Here is a 25,349-nt window from a genome sequence, read left to right as displayed (position 1 = left end):
ACATACACACACACACACACACACACACACACACACACACACACACACAAGCAGCCTCCTGCTTAGCCACAATTACACATAATGTCCCAGAATGCCAGAATGCTGAGGTTGAACGGGCCCTTAGAGACCAGCCAACCACAGCTGCCTCTAATACACACACCCTCACTGTTCAGATGAGGGCACGGAGGGAGGACGGAGAAGTCACGAGCCAGCCAGCAGCAGAACAGGAGCTGGCTATATGCTTCCTGCCTCCTCCAAGTTTCCTGATCATTCTACCACCCCAAGCTGTCACTCAGCTCAGCCAAGCCCCACTGCCGGCCTGATGAACAGCAAGCCCCAGGTAGTCCAGTCAGATTCCAGGGCTCCAACTTCTGTGCCACACAGACTTCACAGGACTGAGCCGGCTCTGGGGATTGTGTCGGGGAGGGAGATTCCCCCAGTTAGAGATCAGCAGAGGCCAGCTCCCAGGAAGAATGGCATGATCTCCACACCCAGGCCTCGGCTGGCAGAGCTGGAGCCCAGAGGATTTGGGATGTGGGTTAGTACGGACCCAGAAAACCTGAGTAAGTGATGCTCCTTCAAAAATCCTCTTTGACTAACAGCTCTAATTTTCTTACCTACAAAGTCAGTCATCACAGCTGGGGTGAACTGCCATCTCTCCTGCTCCTTGGGGGAAGTTGGCATAAACAATGGGATGTCTTGAGGGGTTGGAAAACTTTCTAATCATCAAAGATGAACCAGACAGCTTTGAGAGGTAGTGAGTTCCCCATCGCTGGAGATGTACAAGCAAAAGCTGGGTAGCCATTCGGTAAGGAGGCGGATGGAAGGGGAGGAGGGTGGGAGACTTCAGGATTTTTCTATCCTGAGACTGTACAATTCTAAGACCACCAGGAAGAGAAAAGTTAGGGGCCTGGAGGATGCCAGTGAAACCCCACCCGGGAAACACGTGTGTGAGGCTTACCTCGACAGCCTTGTTCCTCCCCTCATACAGCAGCAGCTCCTCAGACAACAGGAGTGTCCGGGCAGGGTTACAGAGATCTAAAGGCTGAAAACAATGTGGGCAGTTCAGAGAAGTCCAACGGAGATGGGGTGTGGGGAGAGGCAGCTTGCCAGAGCCAGCCACAGAGAACCCTCTCAACTGACAACGAGAAGCCTCCAGCCTCCCCCCACCCTGGGAGCCCAGACGCCCCCTCACACACAGGTGGAAACAGAAAGACAGATGCTCTTGTCCTGAGCGGAACTGGTGCTGCCACCCTCCCCACCAAGCCTCACTGTAAGAGCCACACTGTGGCAGGAAGTCCGACCACATGTTTAAGCCCTCGCAATCCTTCCCCCAGCTCCCTGACTACACTGGGCTCCAGGGCCCTGCCAGGCCCCACTCTCCTCCATCTGTCCCGTTCAGGCCTCATGGGAAAGTCCCTGCTGCCAGGCCCAGGCTCTCAGGACACCTTCCCGAGAGCCTCATGCCAGATTTGGTCACTTAAGTCCCTTCAGAGACAGGCCAGTCCCTGCTTGAGTTAACGGACTCCTTTGCAGCCATCAGTCCTCAGGGACAAATTCCCACCCAAAATTCCTACCCACCCCAGCATCCTGCCTCATACCCACTGAGGAGCCCTTTGCCCAGCCCAGAGAAAGCTCCCTAAGATCTGGATTACCCAGCAGGACTTATTCTCTGCGAATGTATATTTATAACATGGCTTCCGGGTTACCTGAACCAAGCAAGGTGATGGAAGAAAGATAATGGGACAAATGTCATCTATACACAACAACCTGGATGGATCTCACAAGGAACGTGAGGCAAAAGAAGCAAGGCCCCAGAAGAGGCCAAACAAAACATGTGACCTGGGAAAGCACACGTAGATGGTAAAAGGAAGGGAGAGCCAGGAAATGACTAGTGTGGAGTCAGGCACTACGATCGGGAAGAGACATGTGCAGCCTCTGCAGTGGCAGCAACGGCCTGTAGCTGTCCCTTCGTGGACACCTGCTTTGCAATTATTCGTTACTATACTGGTTCACGCGTTGGCTTGTATACTTTACAATTTAAAAGTTGTTGGGGCGCCTGGGTGGCACAGTCGGTTAAGCGTCCGACTTCAGCCAGGTCACGATCTCGCGGTCCGTGAGTTCGAGCCCCGTGTCAGGCTCTGGGCTGATGGCTCGGAGCCTGGAGCCTGTTTCCGATCCTGTGTCTCCCTCTCTCTCTGCCCCTCCCCCGTTCATGCTCTGTCTCTCGCTGTCCCAAAAATAAATAAACGTTGAAAAAAAAAAATAAAATTTAAAAAAAAGTTGTTATAATGTTTTGAAAACGAATTTTAAATTTTTTTAACAAAGATCTTAAAATGAAAGTGAAAAAGAATCCCTGTGGATGCCAAGACCTTGGTGGTTCCATCCTGAGAAAGAGAAAAAACGAAAAGAAAAGGCAGGAGTCATCTGGGGAGAGGTAGGTCACCTGCCAGCGATGTGGTGCATCCTGACAAAGTGTGAGTTCTAACATCCACTGGACAGCGACAGTCCCGGAATGGGATGCCAGGGAGACCAGAGAAGGAAGGCATGGTCAGAAATGAGGCCCTTGGGGTAGGAGGGTTGGGGCTCCTGGGTGGTTCAGTCAGTTGGGCATCCGATTCTTGATTTCAGCTCAGGTCATGATCCCACGGTCATGGGATCGAACCCGCATTGGGGTCCGTGCTGAGCCTGGAGCCTGCTTGAGATTGTATTTCCCTCTACCGCTCCCCTGCTCTCACTCTCTCTCTCTCTCCCTCTCCAAAAAAACAAAAACAAAAATGAAAAAGAAGCCCTTGGGTCTATGTCATCTCTATGATGCCGATGAAGAGGACCAACTAACACAATCTTTCTAGAAAGCAATTTGTCAATATATATAGAGTCTTTAAAATGTTTATGACCCATGACCCTGTCATTTCACTTCTAAAGATCTCTTCCACGGAAAATAATCCGAGGGGCAGGTCACAGGCAAGGACTTTCATCACAGAGTTGTTTACAATAGCAAAGGAAGTAAACGGAAGAATATCCAAGTAGAGAACCAGTTAAAGAAAGATGGTATGGCCAGAGAATAGAATAGTGTGCAATCACCTCAAAAGAAAGGCTCAGAGAGAATTTAGTGATGTGGGAAATGTCTGTGCTACGATTTTCATTTAAAAAAGGCAGAAGGAGGGGCGCCTGGGTGGCGCAGTCGGTTGAGCGTCCGACTTCAGCCAGGTCACGATCTCGCGGCCCGTGAGTTCGAGCCCCGCGTCGGGCTCTGGGCTGATGGCTCAGAGCCTGGAGCCTGTTTCTGATTCTGTGTCTCCCTCTCTCTCTGCCCCTCGCCCGTTCATGCTCTGTCTCTCTCTGTCCCAAAAATAAATAAACGTTGAAAAAAAAAAATTAAAAAAAAAAAAAAGGCAGAAGGATAGAAAAATGTGCAATGAGATCGGTTTAGCTTTCTTTCTGAAACGTGTATATGCACACACAGAAGACACCTACATGTTCACACTGCTGGTGTCTGGGTGGTGGAAGACACGAAGGTTTGGAAATGGGGAGGAAGAGAAGGAAGAAGCAGAGGGAGAAGCAGGAGAGGGGAGATGTAAATGAATCTTGGGCCACCAGCGAATCCTGGAATCCTGGCCAGGCACGTTTGTGAAGACCAAGGAGGCCAGACAAGATGCCAGACCTCAAGGCTCTCCCTTGGCCATTTCCAAACAACGAACCACTGGATGAGCCAGAAAGCAGAAGCCTCAGCAAACAGGCCCCGTGACAATGCAACAAATAGCTGGAGTGTGCCTGCCCTGGCCCCAGAGAAAGGGAAAGTCAGGAAAGGGAGCAGGGAGAAAATCCTCCTGGTGCTCAGCTTCCCCACCCCCACCCTCCTGGAGACCTCTGCCCCCTCAGTATAACCCCTAGAATCCTGAGCACCTGCACTCATCTTTCCCCAAAGGGGACCCTCCTGGAACGAGGCACCATCCCCGAACCCTGGGGCGAAGGACCCTCCTCTTTCTCATCTCCTGAGAGAGCCCATGGGGCCAGCTACTAGCTCACCTGAACAAAGACCGGGAACACCAGGACCTTGGGGGCCAGGGTGACATAGGTGCCATAGCTTGAGTGTGGGGTGTGCGGCCTCATGACCGGGCAGTTCTGGTAATTCCCATGGCCCTTCATGGTCTGCACTGTCTTCATCAGCCGGGACTTCTTCCCCAGGCCTGTGTAGGACTTCCCTTTACTGGGACCACCTGATTCTGGGGAACAGAAATGGGGGACCATGAGCCATTTCCACACAAAGGCATCCCTGCATCACCTGCAAAGATATCCTTTCCGCAGAAACGGGGAACACAGACTCAGCCAGTCCATCAGCATTTACTGAGCATATGCTACATGCAGGGCCCTATGCAAGGTACTGGGAACAGAGCGGGGCCTCAGAAGGGCCTCAGGCCTCAAGGAGTTCCCTCACACTCTAATGGGAGTTACACATAAACAAGCGACTCCAGGACTCAGATGGAGCTGGCAACCACCAGCTTGGCTAGGGGCACCGTCCAGTGTCCAGAATCCGAATCAGACTTACCAGTTTGGCCTCATACTTTTCAAAATTGGGAAACCTCTCCTATTTGAAAAATCAGGTGAGCTGACCTCACCAGGCCCACGGTCCCACGTAGAAGCATCCGTCAGTTGGACTGCCCTGTGTGTCAGATGCGCGCTCTCCCTGCCGCCACCATTCCCACAGCTCCCTAGACATGCCCAGCACAGCTCACCTGTTACATCGCCCCCCAGGTCCCATGGACAAAGGGACTGGAGGTCCAGTGGTAACCTGGGCTTCCCCAGGCTGTATGGGAGCCTTCTCTCTATTAGCCATGGGGGCGGGGACAGCCTGGCTCACGTCAGTCAGTCTACAATGAGCAGTGCACCTGCTGCCCCAGGTCTCGGGAAAGAGCGCCAGCTCTGAAGCCACATGGCTGTGCCCAGACCCCTTTCCTCTCTGCTTACTAGCTTGGTGACCTTTAGCCACTCGCTTCCCCCACCCTTAGAGACTTGCTTTCCTCCGCTGCAATAATATTACCAAGTTCAATGGGTTGCTGTAAGCATTCAATGAGATGCTCCAAGTAAAGCCCCACAATGATGCCTGGAACCCGGTAAGTGCACCAGAAAAGTTAGCTGCTAACTTATTGTGGCTCTCGCTGTTGTGGTTCCTCCACTTGGAAAAGCAAGTCAACCAGGTGCCCCACAGGCTGAAAATCCTAGGCTTCACTGCAGCCAGAAGATGCTCTGGCTGGCCACCAACTCACCATTATTCTAATCAGGAAAAGGAGAGAGAGAAGGAAGCACCTTCAGGGAAGAGAGCAGAAGGCTGCCCAGCAGGGGACACCGCTGGACATACACCCCCAACGGAGCAAGCGGTAGCAAGCAGGTCTTTCTCGTGCCCTGTCCACCAGGCAGAGGCGCAAAGCACAGAGTAGCTAAAAAGTCAGGGATTCTTAGGTGTGAGCAGGTAGGAAGCCAACTTCAGATCCTCCTGCTCTGCATACACCTGGGCCCCCTCCGAGGGGCTCCTGCTGCCTGGTGGGCAACTGACCTGGATGCCTGGCCCATGTCCCAGGACCCAGGTCCGTTTCCACCACTCCCCTGTCCTGGCAGCCAGGGGGCGAACAGGTGGTCTGACCCCAGCTACCTCTGGGGGAAGTTCCCCACCAACGCGAGGTCCACGGCCTCAAAGGAAAAAACTCAGTTCGGAAGATTTCACACTTATTTCCTCCGCCCACCGCATGCCCCTTCTCCCCGAGCAGGGTGAGAAAAACAAGTCAGCTCCCCCATCACAAGTGACCACCTATCACAGCCATAACTTGGGGGCAGGACTCAAACCATAATAACTTAAACCACTTCCTGCCTCTTTGAGGAGTGGCTTAGAGAAGAGTAGAAAGGGTGGGGGAGGGGGACAGATGCATGGAACTAGTTAGCTAGCTCCTACTCTGGTCTGGCCATGGACCTCAGCCCCAGGGTGGTCTGTGTCCTTTGCTGAAAGAGCCCATCCTGGGTCTCAAGAACTGCACTGGATTTGAGCTGGTCAAGAAACTTGAACTTGAGCCCTGGCTCCCCCAGACTCTGGCTGTGCAACCCTGAACAGTTTCCTTCCTCCTCTGAGCTAGAGTTTTCTCCTCTGTTAAGGGGGGCTGGTGGGGGGCTCTCACAACAGACCTGAAGAGAAAGGGCTTCATGAACGGTACCAGAGTGGGGAGCACAGGGGATTATCACAAACCCAAGCCAACAGATAATAAACGCATCGGGGCTGGCGTTAGGACAGGGCTGCTGAGCCTCAAACCATACTGTGAATGAGGTCACAGGGTCAATCTGAAACTAGACAGTCTATCTGAACATGACCAAGCCTAGACCAGAGGAGGCAAAACCACACAGGGCTGACAAGTGAGGGACTGGGGCAAAACAGACCAAAATTAAAGGGTACCATTTGCTGATGCCAAAATCTGGGCCCTGAAGGTCCAGTCTCAGGCTTGTACAAGAATCTATGTCTTCCCTTCCCTAGCCTAGCTGCACACACAGGGTCGTCACAGCACCTTCGCCTTGGGCCTACAGAGCCAAAAATAAGCCGTGTGACATGCCTCTGCCTTCAGGTAGGAAAAGTCTGCTTAGCCCCATTTTATAGACCAGGCAACTGAGCCCTGGAGTGGTTGGGTGACTTTCCAGGGACATCTGGCCTGTATATGGTACAAAGCAAGATCAATCCAACCTATGCAACAGTCATGCCTGGGAGCCCCATCTCCACACACCTTGGATCACCTGTGATAAATGGGCATGGCTCTCCAAAAAGGATTTTCTAAACTATCTTTTTAAAAAAAACAGTCCAGTTTGCGACTGAGCTGCTGAGCTCTGCAAAGTCAACCCCCTTGACTTCCCACCTGCTACCTCTTAACATCCTCTGGTCCAACCCCCGACATCGCCCCTTTTTGCTAGGACACCTGCTTCACTGACCAAACACAGTAATTACTCGGCTTTGCTCTGGCTTCTGAGGCGAGCCCTGGCAGCCATCCCACTCTGGCAGTGGAGAATCTGAGGCTGGGCCCCTTTGAAGGGCAGGGGACAATGCTGAGGGCCCCAGCGGCCCGGGGGAACATGCCAGCTACAAGCAGCAAGTGCCCTGGGCCTCGGAAGGGTACCATATCCCGTTCAACTCTGGACGGCTCCATCCTGCCCCGTGAAAGGAGCCTGGGCAGCCCAACCAGAGGAGGAAGCACAAGTCGGCACCGCGGTGACAGCCCGAGCCTCTGGAGAACCCCAAGTGTGTTTAAGGAAAGGTTCAGTTTCACCCCTTCCTCTGAACTCCAGGACTTGGGGCCATGAAGACTTGATGGTTGACAAAGAGAAAAGATGTTCTTGTATACCAAAAAAAACTATCGTCATGGAGAATAAACGAAGGAAGGTCAATTCTTAATACAACGCATTCAAAAAGCCACCGTTGTTATTAACACCGTCATCATGTCCTTACTTGTCCCTCTCTCTCTCCACAGCTTTGATGACCGGGCCCTTCTTGGTTCACTAAATCTGTGGATACAGGTTGGGAGGACACCAAGAGGCATCTCTGAGGCCAAGAAGGAATCAATCCCACACCACCAGCCCACTGCTGGCAATACACCCCTCCAGCCCCCTTCCTCTGTGACCAGCCTTCCAGCCCTAGAAGCCAGCGTCATTCTCCTTTACTCAGTCACTCAGCAGAAACTGTACCGAGTACCTGCTGTCTGCCACACCCTGGGTCCGGCACTGGAGACTCAGAGATGGGGCGGCCCAGGCCCTGCCCTTAATGAAGTCACCATTTAGCAGTGACATCTCCATTCTAACCTAATGCGCTGACTAAAAGCTTTTTAAGAACTCAGTGTTGAATAACTATCAGACTCCTCTCCAGAAGGAACGCAGATTCATTTCCAAAAGACCAGGCCTACCCACCCGAATGGCCTACCCTGGAGAGAATGAAGATGCCTTCCATCAGCAGCTCTGGGCCTGATGGGAGCCCTTTTCCCTCCCAAAAGGCACGGGTACTTTTCCAAGAACCTGCTACAAGCCAGCATCAACTTCACGCCGCTGTTGGGGAGGGAGGCAAGGAAGCGAGTTTGCAAGCGGCTGGGAAAAGGCCCCTCTCAAGGAAGGAAGTCAACAGGTATTCCGTAGGTGCTAAAGGGCTCAAGCATAGGACCACCAGGCAAGGCTGGTCACAGCTTTCCAGATACCAGCTGGACTCCAGTCAGTTGGACCCTGGCAGGCACGTAGGCACATTCCCTATAGGAACGCCCGGTCAGCTGCAGCACCAAGACTGGTATCTCAGGCTTCCTGGGAGAAGCACCTGGGTTTTTTGTGTTTTTTTAAGTTTATTTATTTATTTTGAGAGGTGGGGGAGGGGCTGTGATGGGGGAGACAGAATCCCAAGCAGGCTCCTCACAGTCAGCGCAGAGCCCAATGCAGGGCTCGAACTCACAAACTGTGAGATCGTGACCTGAGCCAAAATCAAGAGTCGGTCACTTATCCAACAGAGCCAACCAGGCACCCTGAGAAGACCCTGGTTTTGAGCTCAGCTTCTTTCCCTGGATCTTAAAAAATAGGGACGGGGGTGGGACGGCGCCTGGGTGGCTCAGTCAGTTGAGCATCCGACTTCGACTCAGATCATGATCTCGTGGTTTGTGGGTTCGAGTCCCACGTCGAGCTTTGTGCTGACAGTGCGGAGCCTGCTTGGGATTCTCTCCCTCTCTCTCCACCTCTCCCCCAATCATGCTTTCTCTCCCTCTCTCAAAATAAATAAACTTTAAAAAAAGATAGGGTCAGGGGCGCCTGGGTGGCTCAGTGGGTTAAGCGTCAGAGTTCGGCTCAGGCCATGATCTCACGGCTTAAGAGTTCAAGCCCCGCGTCGGGCTCTGTGCTGACAGCTCAGAGCCTGGAGCCTCTTCAGATTCTGTGTCTTTCTCTCTCTCTCTCTGCCCCTCCCCTGCTCACACTCTGTCTCTCTCTGTCTCTCAAAAATAAATAAAAACATTGAAAAAAAAAATTTTTTTAAGATAGGGTCAGATTCAAAGGCCAAAAGAGAAGAACCTATCGAGTTCAAAGACAGCCATCTTCTGCATAGCCTCTCTCAGTGGGCAGACAACTGCCCCTCCCGACAACCCTCTGAGGTGGAAATCATCAGCTCCATTTTATAGATGAAGAAACCGAGGCTCATTGAGGGAATATGAATTGCTCACAGCCACACAGCTCTGATTTGAGCCCTCCCTGCCCCACTTCTGTGCAGGCCCGACCACGGTGCCCGTAGCACCTAACATATATTGGTTGCTCAGTAAAAGTGAGTGAATCCCACTTGAATGCACTATCTCCTGGGCTGCTGTGGGAAGATCCCTTCTTCGTTCTCAGCTGAGGCTCCAAGGATGAAAGACACTGGTTCAGTGAGGGAGAGCGGGTATGGGAGGAAAGACGGTCTGTGTCAGTATGCTGGGGATCTTACAACTGGCCTCACATCTCCCTGGGGCTGGGAGGGCACAGCAGCAGAGGACAGACCCACCTTCGGGGATGGCATCCTCCTGGTACAGAGGCCGCAGCAGCTGCAAAGGAAGACAGAAGAATCGCATCAGCTCGGCTCCAGGAACGGGGAGGGCCAACCAGGCGGGCTGCTCACCCACCACCCGGGGATAGGAAAGGAGGAAAAACAGCGGCCAGGCTAAGGAGCAGAGGGAGGTGCTTGGAGGGATCAGAGATTCCAGAATCTTCTAGAATGTTGGGGTTGAACAAGGTTTTAGCTTTCATCCAGTATAACCCCTAGGCTGAGTCCCCAACTTTCTGGATGGCGGCTGGTTCCGAAGTGCCTTCCGGGGAACACCGGCACTGCGGGACCCTAAGAGGCCTGCCGTACGGCTGTACCAGCAGGGGAGTTCCGAAAATGCTGGGTTAAACCGTCCTCTACTGCAGGATACCCTCAGAGCCTCGAGTAACCTACTCCATCCACATGGGGAATCTTGTCCAGAAGAGGAGGAGAGTTTGGGTTAGTCCTCAAACTTATTTGACCTCAGACACTTCTTTCCCAGAGTATCTCACGGGATTAACGTTTTGGGGCATGAACTCCGACACCCCATCATGCCATCGGGCAGTGTCTGCTTTCACACCTCCCCTGACAGGGGGCTCACCCCTATCACAGCGGCCCATCCCCCTGTAGAAAAAGCCCAGACTGGCAGAAAGCTCTTCCTTCTTTTGAGGTGAAATCTTCCACCCTATGACATCCCCTGGCCCTGGATCTGCGCCCGGAGGCCACAAAGACCCATCGCTCTCTTTCCCCCAGAACAGCCCTGGGGCAGCCAGAGTTAACACACACCCTGCCTCCTCACTGGCACTCCCAGACCCTTGCAGGCTCCTCCCTGCATGCTCTTGTGCGAGGCCAGCGCACGCCCATCACCTTCTCCGAACCCGCTGTCCATACCTGGCTCCCAGGGTTCAGTGGGGCCAGGATGATGTAGTTGGGGTCAGTGGAGGCGGTGGCACGGGACAGCGCAGGCAGGGTGTGCTGGCCCCCGCGCTTGGCCACCTCTGTGTAGCGTTCCCAGCCACCGAGTAGTAGCCCGTCTGAACTGTCACACACCAGGTGACAGCTGTGGCGCTGCTCAGGCCGTGCCTGGGCCCCGTGGGTGCAGTTCTTCTCCCGCTTATTGGGGGGCGACTGGAGGTCGTGCGTCGACTTGCAGGAGGCCCGCCGCAGGACCCCGCCGTCTGGCCCCGGCTTGACCTGGGGGACCATACGCCACACAAGCAGGATGATCTCACTGGGGCAGCTCCTAGAGTTGGGGGGGGGGGGTCACACAGAGAAGTTGAGTTGAGGGTAGGGTCTAAAGGGCAGAGAAGAAGGGTGGGGGAGGGGGAGAGAAGCCCCGGCCGTCAGGCAGGAAGGGAGGTAAGAGGCCACCTCAAGCCGAGACAGCGAAGGGGTCCCTTAGGTCAACTCTAGTTGACCGGCAGTGGCTGAGAAGGACCCTGAGGCCACGGCCAGGTGAAACGAGAGTACCAAACTCAACCAGTGACGTGGGTCATGGGCAAAGTATAAGCAAGGGAGGAGCCAGCAAGCCACCTACATGCCACCCCGTCTCCAGTCATTCTAGAAACAAACGCAAAATGGGTCATGAGAGTTTTACCCCAGCGGGTCCAAATGTAGGGGACCCGAACACTCCAAAGAATAATTTCTCAAGTGCGCGAGTGAAACATTCCCCACATCTACACATCCTTTAGAAACAACGGGAAAATAACGAGCTGAAGTAGAAAGTGACGCCCTGGAGCCGCGCCGTGAGCCACAGGGTCAGTTTGAGAGCTTCTTCCCCGCTATTTGCTCCGGGATCCAAAACTGCTCCGAGCCTGAACCTTCCATTTTCGGGCCAAGAAACCCATCCCCTGAGGAGCAAAGTGAATTGCTCACAGCTGCGAGGAGGAGGGGGCGAGAGCCGCCTTGTGCCCAGGGCAGGGGGTTTGGGGAGGTGTGCCATCAGCCCGAGGCCCAGAGCTGCCCACCGCCCCTGTCACCGGATCTCATGCGCCAGCTCCACGCATTTCCAGTGCTCCACAGGCCTCTCGTTCAGCTGTAGCACGGTGTCCAGCTGCTGCAGCCCTGCCCGCTCTGCCGGACCCCCTGCACGGACAAAGAAAAGCCGCCTGAGGGCTCCCGAAGCCCTGACAGGCCAATGACACGACCCATGACATGACCTAGAGTCATGGCCCCCGCGGCGGCCTCAACAAGTCTGGCCCTCTCTGTTTCCTCATCTGCGAAATGCAGGGCCGACCTCAGTGGCTCGCGGGGGCCTCGGAGGGAGGCACCCGTTCGCCCTCACGTCTTCTCTGCCTGCTCACTCCCCGGCCCGTCCACCCTTCCAGCCAGGCCCCCACCTCGCTCTCGCTCTCGCTCTCGCTCTCGCTCTCACTCCCCAAGCATTCCCCCCCTCCTCCCCCGAGAACCCTTCCTTGTTGCCAGGCTCAGACACTTCATTCATTCTTTAGCACCATTCCCTGAGTGCCCGCCTTGTGCCGGTCCCCATGCAGGCACAGGGGGGACACACCCCGATCCCCAAGCCCTGGCTTCCCCTCCGTGAAAAATAGGGAGAGCGTGCCTATTTTTAAGTGCTAATCAGGCTCGGAATAGGATAAAGTACCGATTCCAAATAAAGTCCATAAATGACTCTCATTTTCCCATGCAGCCCTTACTGAAAATGTAGGTTTAGTTCCTGTTTAACATGACTGGGAAACAAAATATAAAAAACCTATTTTCATTTTGATAAAAACAAAAAAAAAAATTGTGAATCTATTTTCATAGACCTCAGTTTCATGTGTGGACATTTAAAAATAGTATTCTTTGGTTTTGAAAAACGAGGACACTGCTCCAGGTTGGGGCTCCCCTTTCAGCTCCCGCATCTTGTTTGAGAAGCCAGGCGCGTGGTGAGGGGAGCGGGACTGGCATCACCCGAGACGCTCACTTACCAGAATCCACAGCCTGGACTCGAACCGGAGAGTCACAGCAGATGGTGAAGCCAAAGCCGTCCTTCCCCCTCGGGATGGTGATCTAGGACACAGCCCCGCCCAGTTACTCCCAGAAGCCACAAGGCTGCTGCCTCTGCTCCAGGGTGGAGAAGCCCACAGGCCCTACCCCAGAGCCACCCTCCTCTCCAAGGGAGCTGGAGCCAAGAAGGAGGCTGGCCAGCTCTTGCCGTTCCTATCTTGGCCCAGGCGGCTTGAGCACTGGTTTGTGGGCCAAGCAGGAAGGCTGGGAACTCAGGAGGTAAAGCCAGGCTGACCCAGCAGGGCCTAGGATGGACAGAGCCTTGGAAGAGCAAACCTCACCTTCCTCAGACCCCATAGACACACGGTCCAGTCCTTTACCAAAGAGCCCACTGGACCTGCACATCTCCACCTCGGTCCCTTCCTTCTTCCTCCCCACCACCCGTCCCCCCTCCCCCCGGGGATTCACAGAGCATCTGTCCAGGGCTGGCCCTGTGCGGAAGGCCCAGAAACAAAGCCCACCTGGTTGCTACCCTCCCACGGCACAGGGGAGGGAAGAGAGGGACACGTGTACTCACAACCTCCGGCCAAGGGTCAGGGGACAAGTGCAAGGGTTCTCAGGGCAGTCCACTGCTGGGACCTCAAGGCATCCAGTGAGGGCTCCCAGGTGAGGGGGCAGGCAAGGGCACAGACAGGCCTCCTGAGTGAACCTGAACTAGCCACTGACCTCACTGTGCCTGCTGCATGGCAGATCCACAACCCTACTTTCAGAAGTCCCAGGAAGGGGCCCAACCACCTGGATCTTTTATTTTATTTTTTTCAAGTTTATTTATTTAGAGAGAGACAGAGAACACTAGTTGGGGAGAGGGGCAGAGAGACAGGGACAGAGAATCCCAAGCAGCCTCCACGTTGTCAGCACAGAGCCTGACGCAGGGCTCAAACCCACAGACCATGAGATCACGACCTGAGCCGAAACCAAGAGTCGGACATTTAACCAATGGAGTGACCCAGGCTCCCCAACCCCCTTTTTTAAAACTAGGCTCCACACCGAATATGGGGCGTGAACTCACGACCCTGAGACCAAGGGTCAGACGTTCTGCTGCCAACCAGGCAGCCCTCGGATCTCTTTCCAAAGCAACACAAAATTATCAAGCTCCTGATGCATGCCGGGTTCTGCTGAGGTATCAAGGCATGGGGGGGCCGGTCTTTGGGTCCTAGAGGGTGACAAGAATATGCAGATCTCTCCAAAACGAAGGATACAACATGCACCGGAGCCGAGTATGAGGACAGAGCTGGGAACAGTTCTTTGTGCTTGACTTTGGACGGCAGGCTCGGTGCAAGGCAGGCTCGGTGCACGGTAGGAACTCAGCAAGTGCTTAGTGAGGACAGCCCAGCACTGTCCCACCGGCAGCAGGAAACTGTCGGGGTGCAGTGCTGTCTGCTAGCCGGTTCAATTCAGCCTTCTGCATACTGCCAGTTAGACTTTGGGTGGGGTACGGACAACCCAGACCTTGCCTCCCCAAAGAGCGACTCCAGGCTGCTCCGAGCAGGTTTATGAAAGTTACAGACCTAAGAGGGTCAAAGTCAGAAAGGGGTTGAGCGGGGCCCCAAGAGACTCCCTGGGAGAAGTGGACATGGAGGGGGCCCTGGTGAGGCACAAGGAGGGCAGGTCGAGAAAGAAGCCAGCTCAGCAAGCTGGAAAAGGTCGAGGGCCAGTGGCCTTGTCAGGACACTCGTGTCTCCTTCCTTTAGGGGTTGTCTCTTCAAGGCTGGGCACCTGGCATTCACCTGCCAGCTGTCCCAAAGGCCAGGCATGAGGAAGGGGAGGGCCGGGGGACCCAGGGTGACCAAGGCCCTTGGAGGCTGTCGGGGAGGCCCCTGAGGCTCTGCTTCCCACCAGCCCTGGGCCTGGATTCAAAGCGAGTTTGTAAAACAGGAAATCTGACAGACAAGGGGAAGGGGGAGGGGGCAGGAAAATACCCTGTTCCCATAAGAATTCTGGGAAAACACGCAGCTAAGACAGGAAGGGAAAAAAAATGGAAAGAAAGAAAGAAAAACAAACCGTAGAGTGAGCGTGAAAAGCCCAGGCTGGGCTGAGGGAAGATGTCAGGAGCCTGATCCACTCCATGTGACTCACAAGGACTTCAGGGGGTCTCTCAATCCATCCTCAGCCCAAGCAGACTGGGATTACAAAGTCTTTCTAGACCTTTCCCAGTCCTACCCCAGCAAGGACCACAGTCCTCTTGCCTGGGATGACAGCTCTGCAAACAGGTCCTAACACCCATGGGCTCAATGCGAACAGTTTGGGAACTGGCCCCAGAGCTGAATCTGGAGAGAAGGCGTGTGCTCCCACAAAACAGCCTCCCCTCCCACACCCTGGGCCCCTCCAGGCAGGACTATGGGCTGAGCCCCCTGGGCCTTCCTAGCCACCAGCCTAAGAAGAACCAGCCCAGGAAAGTCTAAGCCAGCTGGGGGCTGGGAAGGAAAGGGAAAGGGAAAGGGTGCCGGGAAGCAAGCTCCCCTCCGGGCTCAGTGTGACAAGGGGGACCGCACAAAGGAGGCAGAATTATGCTCTGTCCATCATGAGCCCTGGGGACAGTGCCCAGGGAACCTGATCATCACTGCAGCCCCGAGGGGTACTCGGGGCTGGTTTTAGCATGCCCATGGCACAGAGAAGGAAGCTGAAGCTGCAAGTAGCCCTGCTCTCAGTCCTCCTCTGTGACCTGGGGCCTAAGGATCAGGAGGTGAGGGGAGGAGTTCCTGGCAGAGGCCATCCTTCCTGGAGGGGGTTCTTGCTCTTTCCTGTCCAAGGCAGGGACCGTCACTGCTCCCAGCCCTCACCCAGGCTGGCACCTCACCTCTGCCCTCCTGCCTGCTTTCTGATCCCCTGTCACGCCCAGACTTCCACCCGAGTCCCTGACTGCCACTGCTGACTGAACACTTCCTAGATGTCCATCCCAGGCGCTGCACAGGCACTCTGTACACAGCCTTCCATTCGCCTCACAGCACCATCACTGGATATTACCATCCCACCTCCACTGATGAGGAAACTGAGGCTCAAGAGCTACAGCCAAGGGCACTGTAGAGAGCTGGGGTGCCTGGGTGGCTCAGTCCATTAGGCATCTGACTCTCCATTTCAGCTCAGGTCATGAGCTCACAGTTTGTGAGTCTGAGTCCCGCATCAGGCTCTGTGCTATTGGTGCAGAGCCTGCTTGGGATTCTCTCCCCCTCTCTCTCTGTGCACGCGCTCTCTCTCTCTCTCTTTCTCTCTCTCTCTCTCTCTCTCAAAATAAATAAATAAATAAGCTTTTTAAAAACTTAAAAAAAAAAAAAAAAAGAAAAAAGAGGACAGGGCTGAGTTTGAGCCAGGTCTAGCAAAAAGCTGGTGCCCAAATACTGTGCTGGCTCCTAGTATAGGATGTGTCTCGAACTTCAGTCCCAGAGCCCCAGGCCCCACCCATACCCATGCCTGGCCCTACTCTGACAGCCAGCGGACTTCAGTCTTCTGGGCCATATCCCAAGGTGACCAAAAACTTCTCAACCTTCCATCCAGCGCCCTCTGCCCTACCACCCTGCACCCAGCTGCTGGTGTCCTAGGGGCTGTTCTGCCGGACTCTGGGAGGGCAGGCCAGGCCCTGATGCCTGGAGAGCACAGCAGGAAGAACAGGTGGGTCCCAGGGTCCAAGCCGAGGTGCAGGAGGCCCCTCTGGGCATCTCCCTAGGACCTGAGGCTGCCTGTCTGCAGGACTCAGGACCCACATTGCAGTCTGGTCATTACAATACACAGAGGGATTTTTCTATACCTTTAAAATCAGAACCATTCCTCAACTCCCCTCAGTTTGGACATTCCCAAAATCTGGACATCCTTTGCCTTCACCCTCCCTGTCCCCATTCCTTGTTTATAAGAAAAAGGGCCCCACACAGCTCCAGAAGAGCCTTGAAGCTAAGGGATCGTCACTCCCACTCTGCCCCGCATCCAAGACAGGAGGCTGAGAGGCCAAACCTTCTCAGTAAGGATGGGCTGGAGTCTGAGGACTCCGGAACCACCCCAAGGCATCACACCTACCAGGGAGGAAATCATGTGTGCACACATATACACGGAAACGTCCCATCTCACATAAAAGTGCACAGCAACACATGTGAAAACACATAGTCACACACAGACAATGCAGGACAGGCACTCTTGTCCCATCAGAAGTAGGGAAAGTTGGTGAAAGTGTAAAGTTAGTAAAAACACAAAACCCAACTGCTCAGCCATTTCCAATCTCAAGCTTGGGAGGCCTTTTTTTTTTTTTTTTAACCCACACTGCCCCCAGATAAAAATAACAGAAAATCAACTCGATAATCTCACCAAGGACACCACACATCTGTGGTTAGGACAATATAGAGCTGGCCCTGGTCTGCCCCTAGAGAGGGGATAAAGGGTGGATCTTGGAGCCAGCTCCTACCTCTATCCTCTCCCTAGACTGAAATTAACCTGCCATGAGCAGAAAGAAACAAGGAAGGACTTGCAGGGAGAGAAGTCCTGCTCAGGTGAGGAGCCCCCATCCTCGACCCCCAATGACACCCTATGCGCCCCCAAGGGGCTAAGAACCCACCTGGCGGTAGCGACGCTCCGAGCACACCTTGCAGAGCCCATTGAACCGGTTCATGGCTGCTGGTCCTGTCTCAGCTGCCGCCCCATGAAATCCCAGCTCTCCCCCCAGCAGTGGGAGTCCACACTGCGCCCAGTCAGCCTGGCATGACCGCCCTGGGAAGCCCGCCCCGCAGAAGAATGGCAGGAAATCACCTCTCACCTCCCCAAGCCCTGTCTGTGCTGTGTGCCTCTGCACGATAAGCCCGAAGGCTTCCTGAAACCTCAGAATGACAAGGAAGAGGGAGAGTTTTATATTAAAATTCCTGTCAACTAGTTAGTATTCCCCCCGGCCCCCGGCGGGGAGAGGGCGCCTTTGTTCTGGCTGCATTCTCCGCCATGGGCCACTTTGTGATTCCAATGTTCTCACAAACACCCCTGGCTGGACAAGAACCCAGGCAGAAAACACGGCCCGCTCTATAACAACGCCACCTCCCCCTGCAAATCCCAGGGTCCCGGGCAGCAAATCCAGAGGATTAACACAATCTAAAGAATCCAAGGACGCTTTAGGGGGTTGCACTCACAGACATCCCATCTCAAAACAGAGAACACGAAACATGTGGAGTCTGAGGAACAGCCTGCCATTCAGAAGCTGCTTAAAAGTCAGTTTCCTCAGCTTTAAGGATCTGACGACATGTAGACCATAAAGGCAAATCAGGAAGGGAGTTCCAATCACTAGATGATCTGGCTTCCTCGTTTTGCCCATCAAGAAGCTGAGGACTGCGGTGGTTAAGGTCACGCAGCAGGGTAGGGTGGAGCTGGCCCCCAGTCTTGTTCCCTGCCTTGGAGAGCAGTACCTGGTGAGCCCCGCGCCCCTTATACCACCTCACCGTCTCTGGGGAAACCCACCCCGCCACTCATGTCCTTGACGCCAGAGAGTGTCCATTGGTACAGCCCAGCTTTGGCTGTCGTGACAGTGGGCAGATCACCCAGGTTTCTGGACCTCTATCTCCTCCCCATGTGTACAAAGGGAGAGTTGAGCAGATGACCTCTGGGGGGCTCTCCCTCAGCCCAACCAAGCTTCTGACGACCACCCCCACTGTGCTGAGTCCTGTGGACATCTCTCAGTGTACAAGCCCGGGAAAATCAAATGGGCCTCAGAACAACGTCCCCACAGGTCAGGGCCTAGGTGCAGATCCAGAATGAAGCCACCTAGAAACGTGCAGTGTTGATGCCTGTGTCCGTGTCATTCCTACAAACCACCAGGAAGGCTCTCTAGTCACTGCCTTCTCTGTGCTGGGCAGGTACAGAGAAAGGGAGAGAGGTCTTTGCAGCTCCTACACTGAAGCTAGAAGGTTTAAACTCCTAGTGAAGCCACAGAATACAGTAACCAGCAAATGGTTTTAATACCGTGCTGTCCGATGTGGTAGTGACAGGACACATGTGCCAGGTAAATCTGAATTAAAGTTAAATAAAATGAAAAATTCAGGTCCTCGGTCACCTTAGCCACTCTTCAAGACACTAGTGGCTACCATGTTGGACCGTGCCGTTCTAGATTATATGCTCCATGAGGGCAGGCACCTTTGACTTGCTCACAGCTGTACCCCAGCACCCGGCGCAGGGTCTAGCCCGTGAGAATGTTCAATAGACAATGAATGAAAGAACGAATGGGGGAATGAATTGAGCAAATGAAAGGGAAGATGTTTTGTAGAATATCATGCACCTACATGTAGGATGTTATCAGGGAAAACAGCACCATCATATCTTCCCAGTAGGCCACGTGAAGCAGCAGTGTGGCACAGTGTATTTAGAGGCAGCCAGGCCTTGCTTCAGGTGCTGCCTCCATCACTAGCTGGCTGTGTGGCCGTGGAGAGGGACCTAACATCTCTGAGCCTTCCATCTGTGAGATGGGGAGGCAACGACCATCACAGAGGCGGCAGTGAGGATTAAATTAGATAACAACAGCATCTGGCACAGAGCGGCTTCTCAGTCACTGGGAGTTTGTTTCTCCCTCTCTCGGCTGTTACAGAAAACCATGGTCCCCTGCCATGTTCTGCAAGAGACGGAATGAATTTGGAGGAATTCACCAAAATTCCTATGTGAAGGTTTCTCTCTAGATTCACAGCCTTATGGAGTAAGGACCCACTGGTCTCAGGTTCAGCCTCATGGCTGCTCGCTGACATCAAGCAGGCCTAAGCGGAGGGTGATTTGGCCACGGTGCCAGGGGAACCGAGCTGTCTGAGGGTTCTGGGGGGAAAGGGGACGCTCAGATTTAAGAGACTGAAAGCTGGTAAGATCCAGACTCTGCCATCTCCAGGGGCCCGGGCCTGGCTCTCCCCCCACCACTGCCCCAAGCAAGAGTAACCTGAGAAAAGCACAAGAAATAATCACTTAAAAATGCATGCCTTGGGGCACCTGGGTGGCTCAGTCGGTTAAGCGGCCGACTTCGGCTCAGGTCATGATCTAGCGGTCCGAGAGTTCGAGCCCCGCGTCGGGCTCTGTGCTGACAGCTCAGAGCCTGGAGCCTGTTTCATATTCTGTGTCTCCCTCTCTCTGACCCTCCCCCGTTCATGCTCTCTCTCTGTCTCATAAATAAATAAATGTTAAAATAAAATAAAATAAAATAAAATAAAATAAAATAAAATAAAATAAAATAATAAAAATAAATAAATAAAAATGCATGCCTTGTGAATTTCCAAGCTCCAAGTGAACCTGAGTGTCAGGCACCAAAGGCGGTCTTAATAGGGGGTCTCCTGGGCCAAGGGACAGACCAGGAGCAAGTTAGAGCCCAGGGTGATGCCCAGGCCCTGTCAGTCCTACCCAGGCATGTCCCCACCTACCTTGAGTTTCTCCCCGCTCTCAGTGTCCCCATATCCTGGAATTCTCTGCAGCGGGCCTGGAAGATGACAGAGAAGAGTTGGAAAGTTCCTCCTGGCACATAAGGGCCCATTCCACAGACCACCCAGAGGACAAGCCAGAGTGTCAGGCCCACAGGGCTATCCGAGTCACTGCTGGCCTCCAGGATGTGGGGGTGCCCGAGCTCAGGCTAACCAGGGAATCAAGAGCCAGGACTACATGTGAGAAGGAAAGAAGAGAAGGGAACATGAAATCCCGGTCCTGAGCCTCAGGACTCGTGGCAGGGCCCACTTGCCCTGCCTATCAAGGTAGACACACTGAGGCCAGCAAGGCAGCCCATGGGAGAATCCTGAGAAGGAGTCATGCAGAAAGTTCCTGAAACACAGCCCTCCATAAGCTAGAATGGAGGTTGCTGAACCGCATGGCGTCAGGCCTATAATCCTCTCCCAGGAAGGTCCAACCATATAAATAAAGGTGTTGGAGGCAAGAGGCTGCCTGCAGCCTGCATCATAGCAGGTGTTTGTGAGACCTGGACCCCTGACTTGACTGCAGCCAGGGGTGACAGATGCCACAAAACACCGGGGCGATGCTACTATGCAGGAAGGGAGGGAAGGGAGAAGCCAAGGGGGTGAGTGGAGCAGCGTGTCTGGGCAGAAGCCAAAGGTGGTGTCCATGCACCTCTCAGGGGCCGCAGTCGCCGCCTGGCCACCTTCAGGTGCTTGGTCCGGCCCAGGTGTTCCCCCAGAAGGTAGTACCAGCCGTTGATCTCCTGTCGTGAGAGAAGGCATGACATGCTCAGACAAAGGAGGCAGAAGGCACAGGTCAGGCAGCCACCAACCCCCCTCAAAAAGCAGCAGCTGGAGAGCCTCCCTCAGGAGCAGCGTCTCTGTAGAGACAGACGGTCCGGCGGCCCTGCCCCAAAGGGAGCTGCCATGCCTGCACCTCCAGGAAGCCTTCCCTGATGCTCCAGGCAGAGTTGGTCTCTCCTCTGCTGAATTCCCACAGCCTGTCAGCCCTGGAGAACAGTGGTCTATTTGGATGTCTGTCTTCCCACTAGGCTGTGCACAGGCTTTTTGATGTGCCTTGCACTGTGCCTGGTATACAGTAGGAGCCCAATGGATGTTGACAGAACAGAAGGGAGGGAGTGGGGGAGGGACAGAGAGGCCAGAGAGTAGGTGTCCTGAGGCCCCTGAACAGTCCCATGGAGGGAACATCTTCCCCCAGGAGGGAAGGAAGCCACAGCTGCATCAAGAGAAGATACTTGGCGCCCACGTGCACCCACGTGCAGGATAAAGGTTCCTCAGTCACCTACCCCCAGACTTCACTTCCAGGACACCAAGTGGCAGGGCCACCTGGCAACTCCATGCAGAGGCCACCAGGACATCTCTGGGCATGTGCAAAAGGAGCATGTCTCTCGCCTCCTCAAAAGCCTCCAGTTTGGCGGTAGGGGGAGGCGGTACGGTGCAGAGGCGGATAAGGGACCCGCTACCCAGAGGGAGGGTCTCAGGATTCCAGAGAGTCTTCACTCAGCCTAAAGGAAAGCTCCACAGGGGATGTCGCTGCTCACTCCATCCCTGAGCACTTGCTAGACTCAAAAACATGAGACCTGGTAGATCACGTCAGAGGGGGAGAACCACCCGGCCCTCCTCCTCCAGGGCGAGCCCAGCAGTGCTGAACTCCGAGGGAGGGACCTGCCAGCATCCTTCATGGCAGACAACAGACCCAGAGCCCCCTGGAAAGCCTTGGAGCTGCATGGACAACTGATTTCTGACAAGAAGGAACCAAGAAGGGGACCTAAACCCTTGGTCACTCAGATGATAAAGTGTTGTTATTCAGGTCATGAAGCACACAAGACAGAAGCCCCACCCGAGGGCTTCCAGACCAAGGCCTCTGCCCGTACTAGTCCTGGCCTCCATGGGACGACCTTGCCAGAGGCTTCTCTGGGACCCACCTTGTCCGGAGTCAGGAGCGACTTCACCCCAAAGCTCATGCAGCCGATGAATCCACTCTGTCTGGGAGAACAACAGAGGCTTGAGTCAGCACCTTCTCAAGGGCTCTGTCGGGAGGCCAATTATCAAGTGCAACGTAGGTTTGCCTGATACACTGTGGTTTACAAAGCACTTTTACCTGCATCACCCAATTTGTGCTTTCCAACTTTGTGAGTGAAGCTGGAGAGGGTTTATTCTCTCCATTTCACTGAGGAAAAGGCTGAGGCTCAGAGCCAGTCCTCTTCCCAAGGTCACAGAACTAGTTAGTAGTAAAGTCCCGTGGGAAAGCCAGGCATCCTGGATCAGAGAACAGCACTCCCTCCACCAACCACAGAAGCTCAGAGCTACCCATAGGCTTTGGGTCTGGTTTTTTTTTTTTCTCCTTTTTAAAAAATATAATTAACATACATATATTAGTTTCAGGTGTACAGTATAATGATTCAACAACTCTATACATTTCTCACTGCTCATCAATATAGGGTACTCTTGGGGCACCTGAGTGGCTCAGTCCGTTAAGCATCCGACTTCGGCTCAGGTCATGATCTTACAGTTCATGAGTTTGAGCCCTGCAATGGGCTCTGTGCTGACAGCTCAGAGCCTGGAGCCTGCTTCGGATTTTGTGCCTCCCTCTCTCTCTCTCTGCGCGCCCCCCCCCCCCGACTAATGCTCTGTTTCTCCATCTCTCAAAAATGAATAAACATTAAAAACAAAGAAAAAGAAAAAAAGCTGGGGCGCCTGGGTGGCTCAGTTGGTTGAGTGTCCAACTTTGGCCTAGGTCATGATCTCACCGTTCCCAAGTTCAAGCCCTGCGTCAGGCTCTGTGCTGACAGCTCAGAGCCTGGAGCCTGTTTTAGATTCTGTGTCTTCCTCTCTCTCTCGCTCTCTGCCCCTCCCCCACTCACACTGTCTCTTTCTCTCAAAAATAAATAAACATTAAAGAAAAATTAAAAAAAAAAAAAAAAAGCCGTCCTGGGAATCCTGCAGGGCACCCGCCTGTGCCTGCCCCAGTCAAGGACCAGTGGACTAGGTCTCTATAAATACATATTGTTTGCATTCTCCGGAAAGGGTGGCAGCTTACCATCTGACAGTCCTAAGCAAAACAAAACTGGCTTCTTGCAGACAGCCAAGTAAAGTGAGGGGCTGGGGCTGCAGACTGCTAGGGACTGATCCTCGTAACTGTCACACCTGCCCTGCCGATGCACACTCCACACCTGGCCGTGCCTCACCAGCTCCTGTCACTCTGCTACTCCCCCTGCTCTCTCCCCCTGGCCCCATTTCCTGTGGCCTGGGCTCCACCTGCTTCCCCTCTTCCTTGCCCCCTCCCATCAGACAAGCCCATATTAATAATCTACCCAAAGAGGCCAGTGTGCTCACCCCGGGTCAAGCAACCCTTCCACACCCATCTCGCCAGCCCCCACCATGGGAAACAAACGTGCCTCCCTCCTGGGAAGCGGCCAAGTCAGCACTACGTGGCGGTGACCGTGGCAGACACTGATCAGAGCTGCCATTCCAGAAAAGCCTTGTCCAGACTTTACCAACGTCCTCACCGCCAATTTAATTTTGTTTGTCAACACATTCAAGAGCAACCCAGCTGGTATCGAGGTGCTCACACTGCCTTGCTACACACTTTCCTTTCACACTGGCTATGGCTGTAACTGTCTGAATCTCCAGGCACAATGCTTTAGCTGTAATACAGGCTGCCTCTCCTCTTGCTCTTCAATAAGTGGAATTTTTATTCCCTGGTGCTTAGAGAATGCTAAATGGTTAATAGCCTCCCATGAGCTTTGCTTCCTGCTAAGGGGCCTCCAATGATTTCATGCTAATTCAGGCCAAGTAAATTGTCACAATTAATGTCCATAAGCAGGAAACTCTCTCTAAGTGTTCTTCAATTAGCTACTCCTTTAAGCCTGAAATCTTTGGAGGAAGAAAGACTTCTTTTACATGTAATCTGAGTACACAGCAATATACCAGTCAGCTTATAAACTTGGGAACTAGGGCTCACCCTGGAGACTGCCTGAAAATTTCACCAGCACAAAGTCTCAGGGGCCAAGCCTTGGTTACTTCTGAATGCTAAACCCTGAGCTCAGGGCTGGGTGCACTCAGTGAAGGCCTGACAAATGGATGAATCCATCATGCCCACGGTTGGTTGGCAGGCACTGGGCAAGGAGCCGCAACATTAAGGAAAGAAGACAAACATGCAGGAATTTAAATAGCAACCCAAGACAGCAATACAAAGGCTATAACTAGACAGGGCGAGACGGACAGATGAACAGCGCAGGCAACAAATGCTGAAAGCTTGGGGAGGCAAGAGCTGGCTTAGGGCTGAAATGCAGGAAGAAGGCCTGAAAAGTTAAGCCAAAGAGAGTAAGAAGAAAAGCACCTCAGGCAGAGGGAACAGCCAGCACAAAGGCTCAGAGATAAAGCTTCATGGAACACTCATGGGGAATGGTATTTGGCTCAGTCGCCTTTTGAGCAGAGGATTAGAGACCCACTACAAGATGAAATGCAGGGACACCTGGGTGGCTAGGTCAGTTAAGCATCTGACTCTTGATTTTAGCTCAGATCATGATCTCACAGTTCATGAGTTCAAGCCTCACATCGGGCTCTGTGCTGACAGTGCGGAACCTGCTTGGGATCGTGTCTGTCTCGCGCTCTCTCTCTGCCCCTCCCCCCACCTCTCAAAAAATAAACTTAAAAAAAACAACAAAATGAAAATGCATTATTTTCAGGGAATGCATTTTAATTCGCTTTCTCAGGGGCCTTAAACTATTTCTGTTACAGGGTTACACCATTTAATATCAATTTTATTTTTAATTGGACGGCTTAAATTGAACACATACTTTTCCAACCATTTTTTTCTTTCCTTTTCTTTCCCTATGTCTGGTCACAAGCTCTCTAACATTATGGCACTGTACTTGGCATGAGAGTCCTGTTTGGAAAGTAGATTAAAGGACAGAGAACACTTAGAGTACCCAGGACAGGGCATGACACACAGCAGGCAGACTCCCCATAAATGTACATACTCTTCGCATAAAAGATGATGTGTTTCAAACACGTGTGTGTGTTTTGTTCTTTTTTTAACTTGGTGCGTGACATTACAACCCTAACACTGTTCTCTGGCCACAGATTCTGAAAGCACTATGATTGATACTAGAAGCTTCAGTCTGTTCTGCGCCATATCACCAAACAAAACTTTTAGTTTTTTTTAAAGGACACTTTTTAAAATATTTTTTTTTATTTTGAGCGAGAGTGTGCATGCACGCGTGTATGCACAAGCAGAACAGGGGAAGAGACAGAGGGAGACAGAGAATCCCAAGCAGGCTCTGCGCTGCCAGCGAGGAGCCCCATGCAGGGCTCAAACCCATGAACCGTGAGGTCACGAACTGAGCCGAAACCAAGAGTTGGACGCTTAACCGACTCAGCTACCCAGGTGCCCCCAA

General features: G+C 53.4%; 1 protein-coding gene across 4 annotated transcripts in view; it reads right to left on the bottom strand.

Moving 5' to 3' along the window:
- RGS3 (regulator of G protein signaling 3) overlaps window positions 1–25,349 on the bottom strand; it is a 122,355-nt gene that overhangs the window by 73,522 nt on the left and 23,484 nt on the right. For 2 of the 4 annotated variants that reach the window (XM_030293556.1, XM_030293554.1), the window contains exons 6-14: window positions 21,873–21,933; window positions 20,600–20,690; window positions 19,906–19,961; window positions 12,475–12,556; window positions 11,527–11,632; window positions 10,439–10,790; window positions 9,530–9,569; window positions 4,030–4,226; window positions 962–1,045 (exon numbers count right to left, since the gene is read on the bottom strand). In XM_030293556.1, the coding sequence (XP_030149416.1) occupies window positions 962–1,045; window positions 4,030–4,226; window positions 9,530–9,569; window positions 10,439–10,790; window positions 11,527–11,632; window positions 12,475–12,556; window positions 19,906–19,961; window positions 20,600–20,690; window positions 21,873–21,933 (1,069 nt within the window). Of the gene's footprint in view, window positions 1–961; window positions 1,046–4,029; window positions 4,227–9,529; window positions 9,570–10,438; window positions 10,791–11,526; window positions 11,633–12,474; window positions 12,557–17,090; window positions 17,305–19,905; window positions 19,962–20,599; window positions 20,691–21,872; window positions 21,934–25,349 lie in introns of those variants that run through there. The other 2 variants (XM_030293561.1, XM_030293555.2) reach the window with 2 other exon arrangements.

The sequence above is a fragment of the Lynx canadensis genome, chromosome D4 (assembly GCF_007474595.2).
Source record: "Lynx canadensis isolate LIC74 chromosome D4, mLynCan4.pri.v2, whole genome shotgun sequence".
Lineage (NCBI taxonomy): Eukaryota > Metazoa > Chordata > Mammalia > Carnivora > Felidae > Lynx > Lynx canadensis.
Note: the sequence above shows the minus strand (reverse complement) of the source record. Positions and strands in the feature narration are given on the sequence as shown.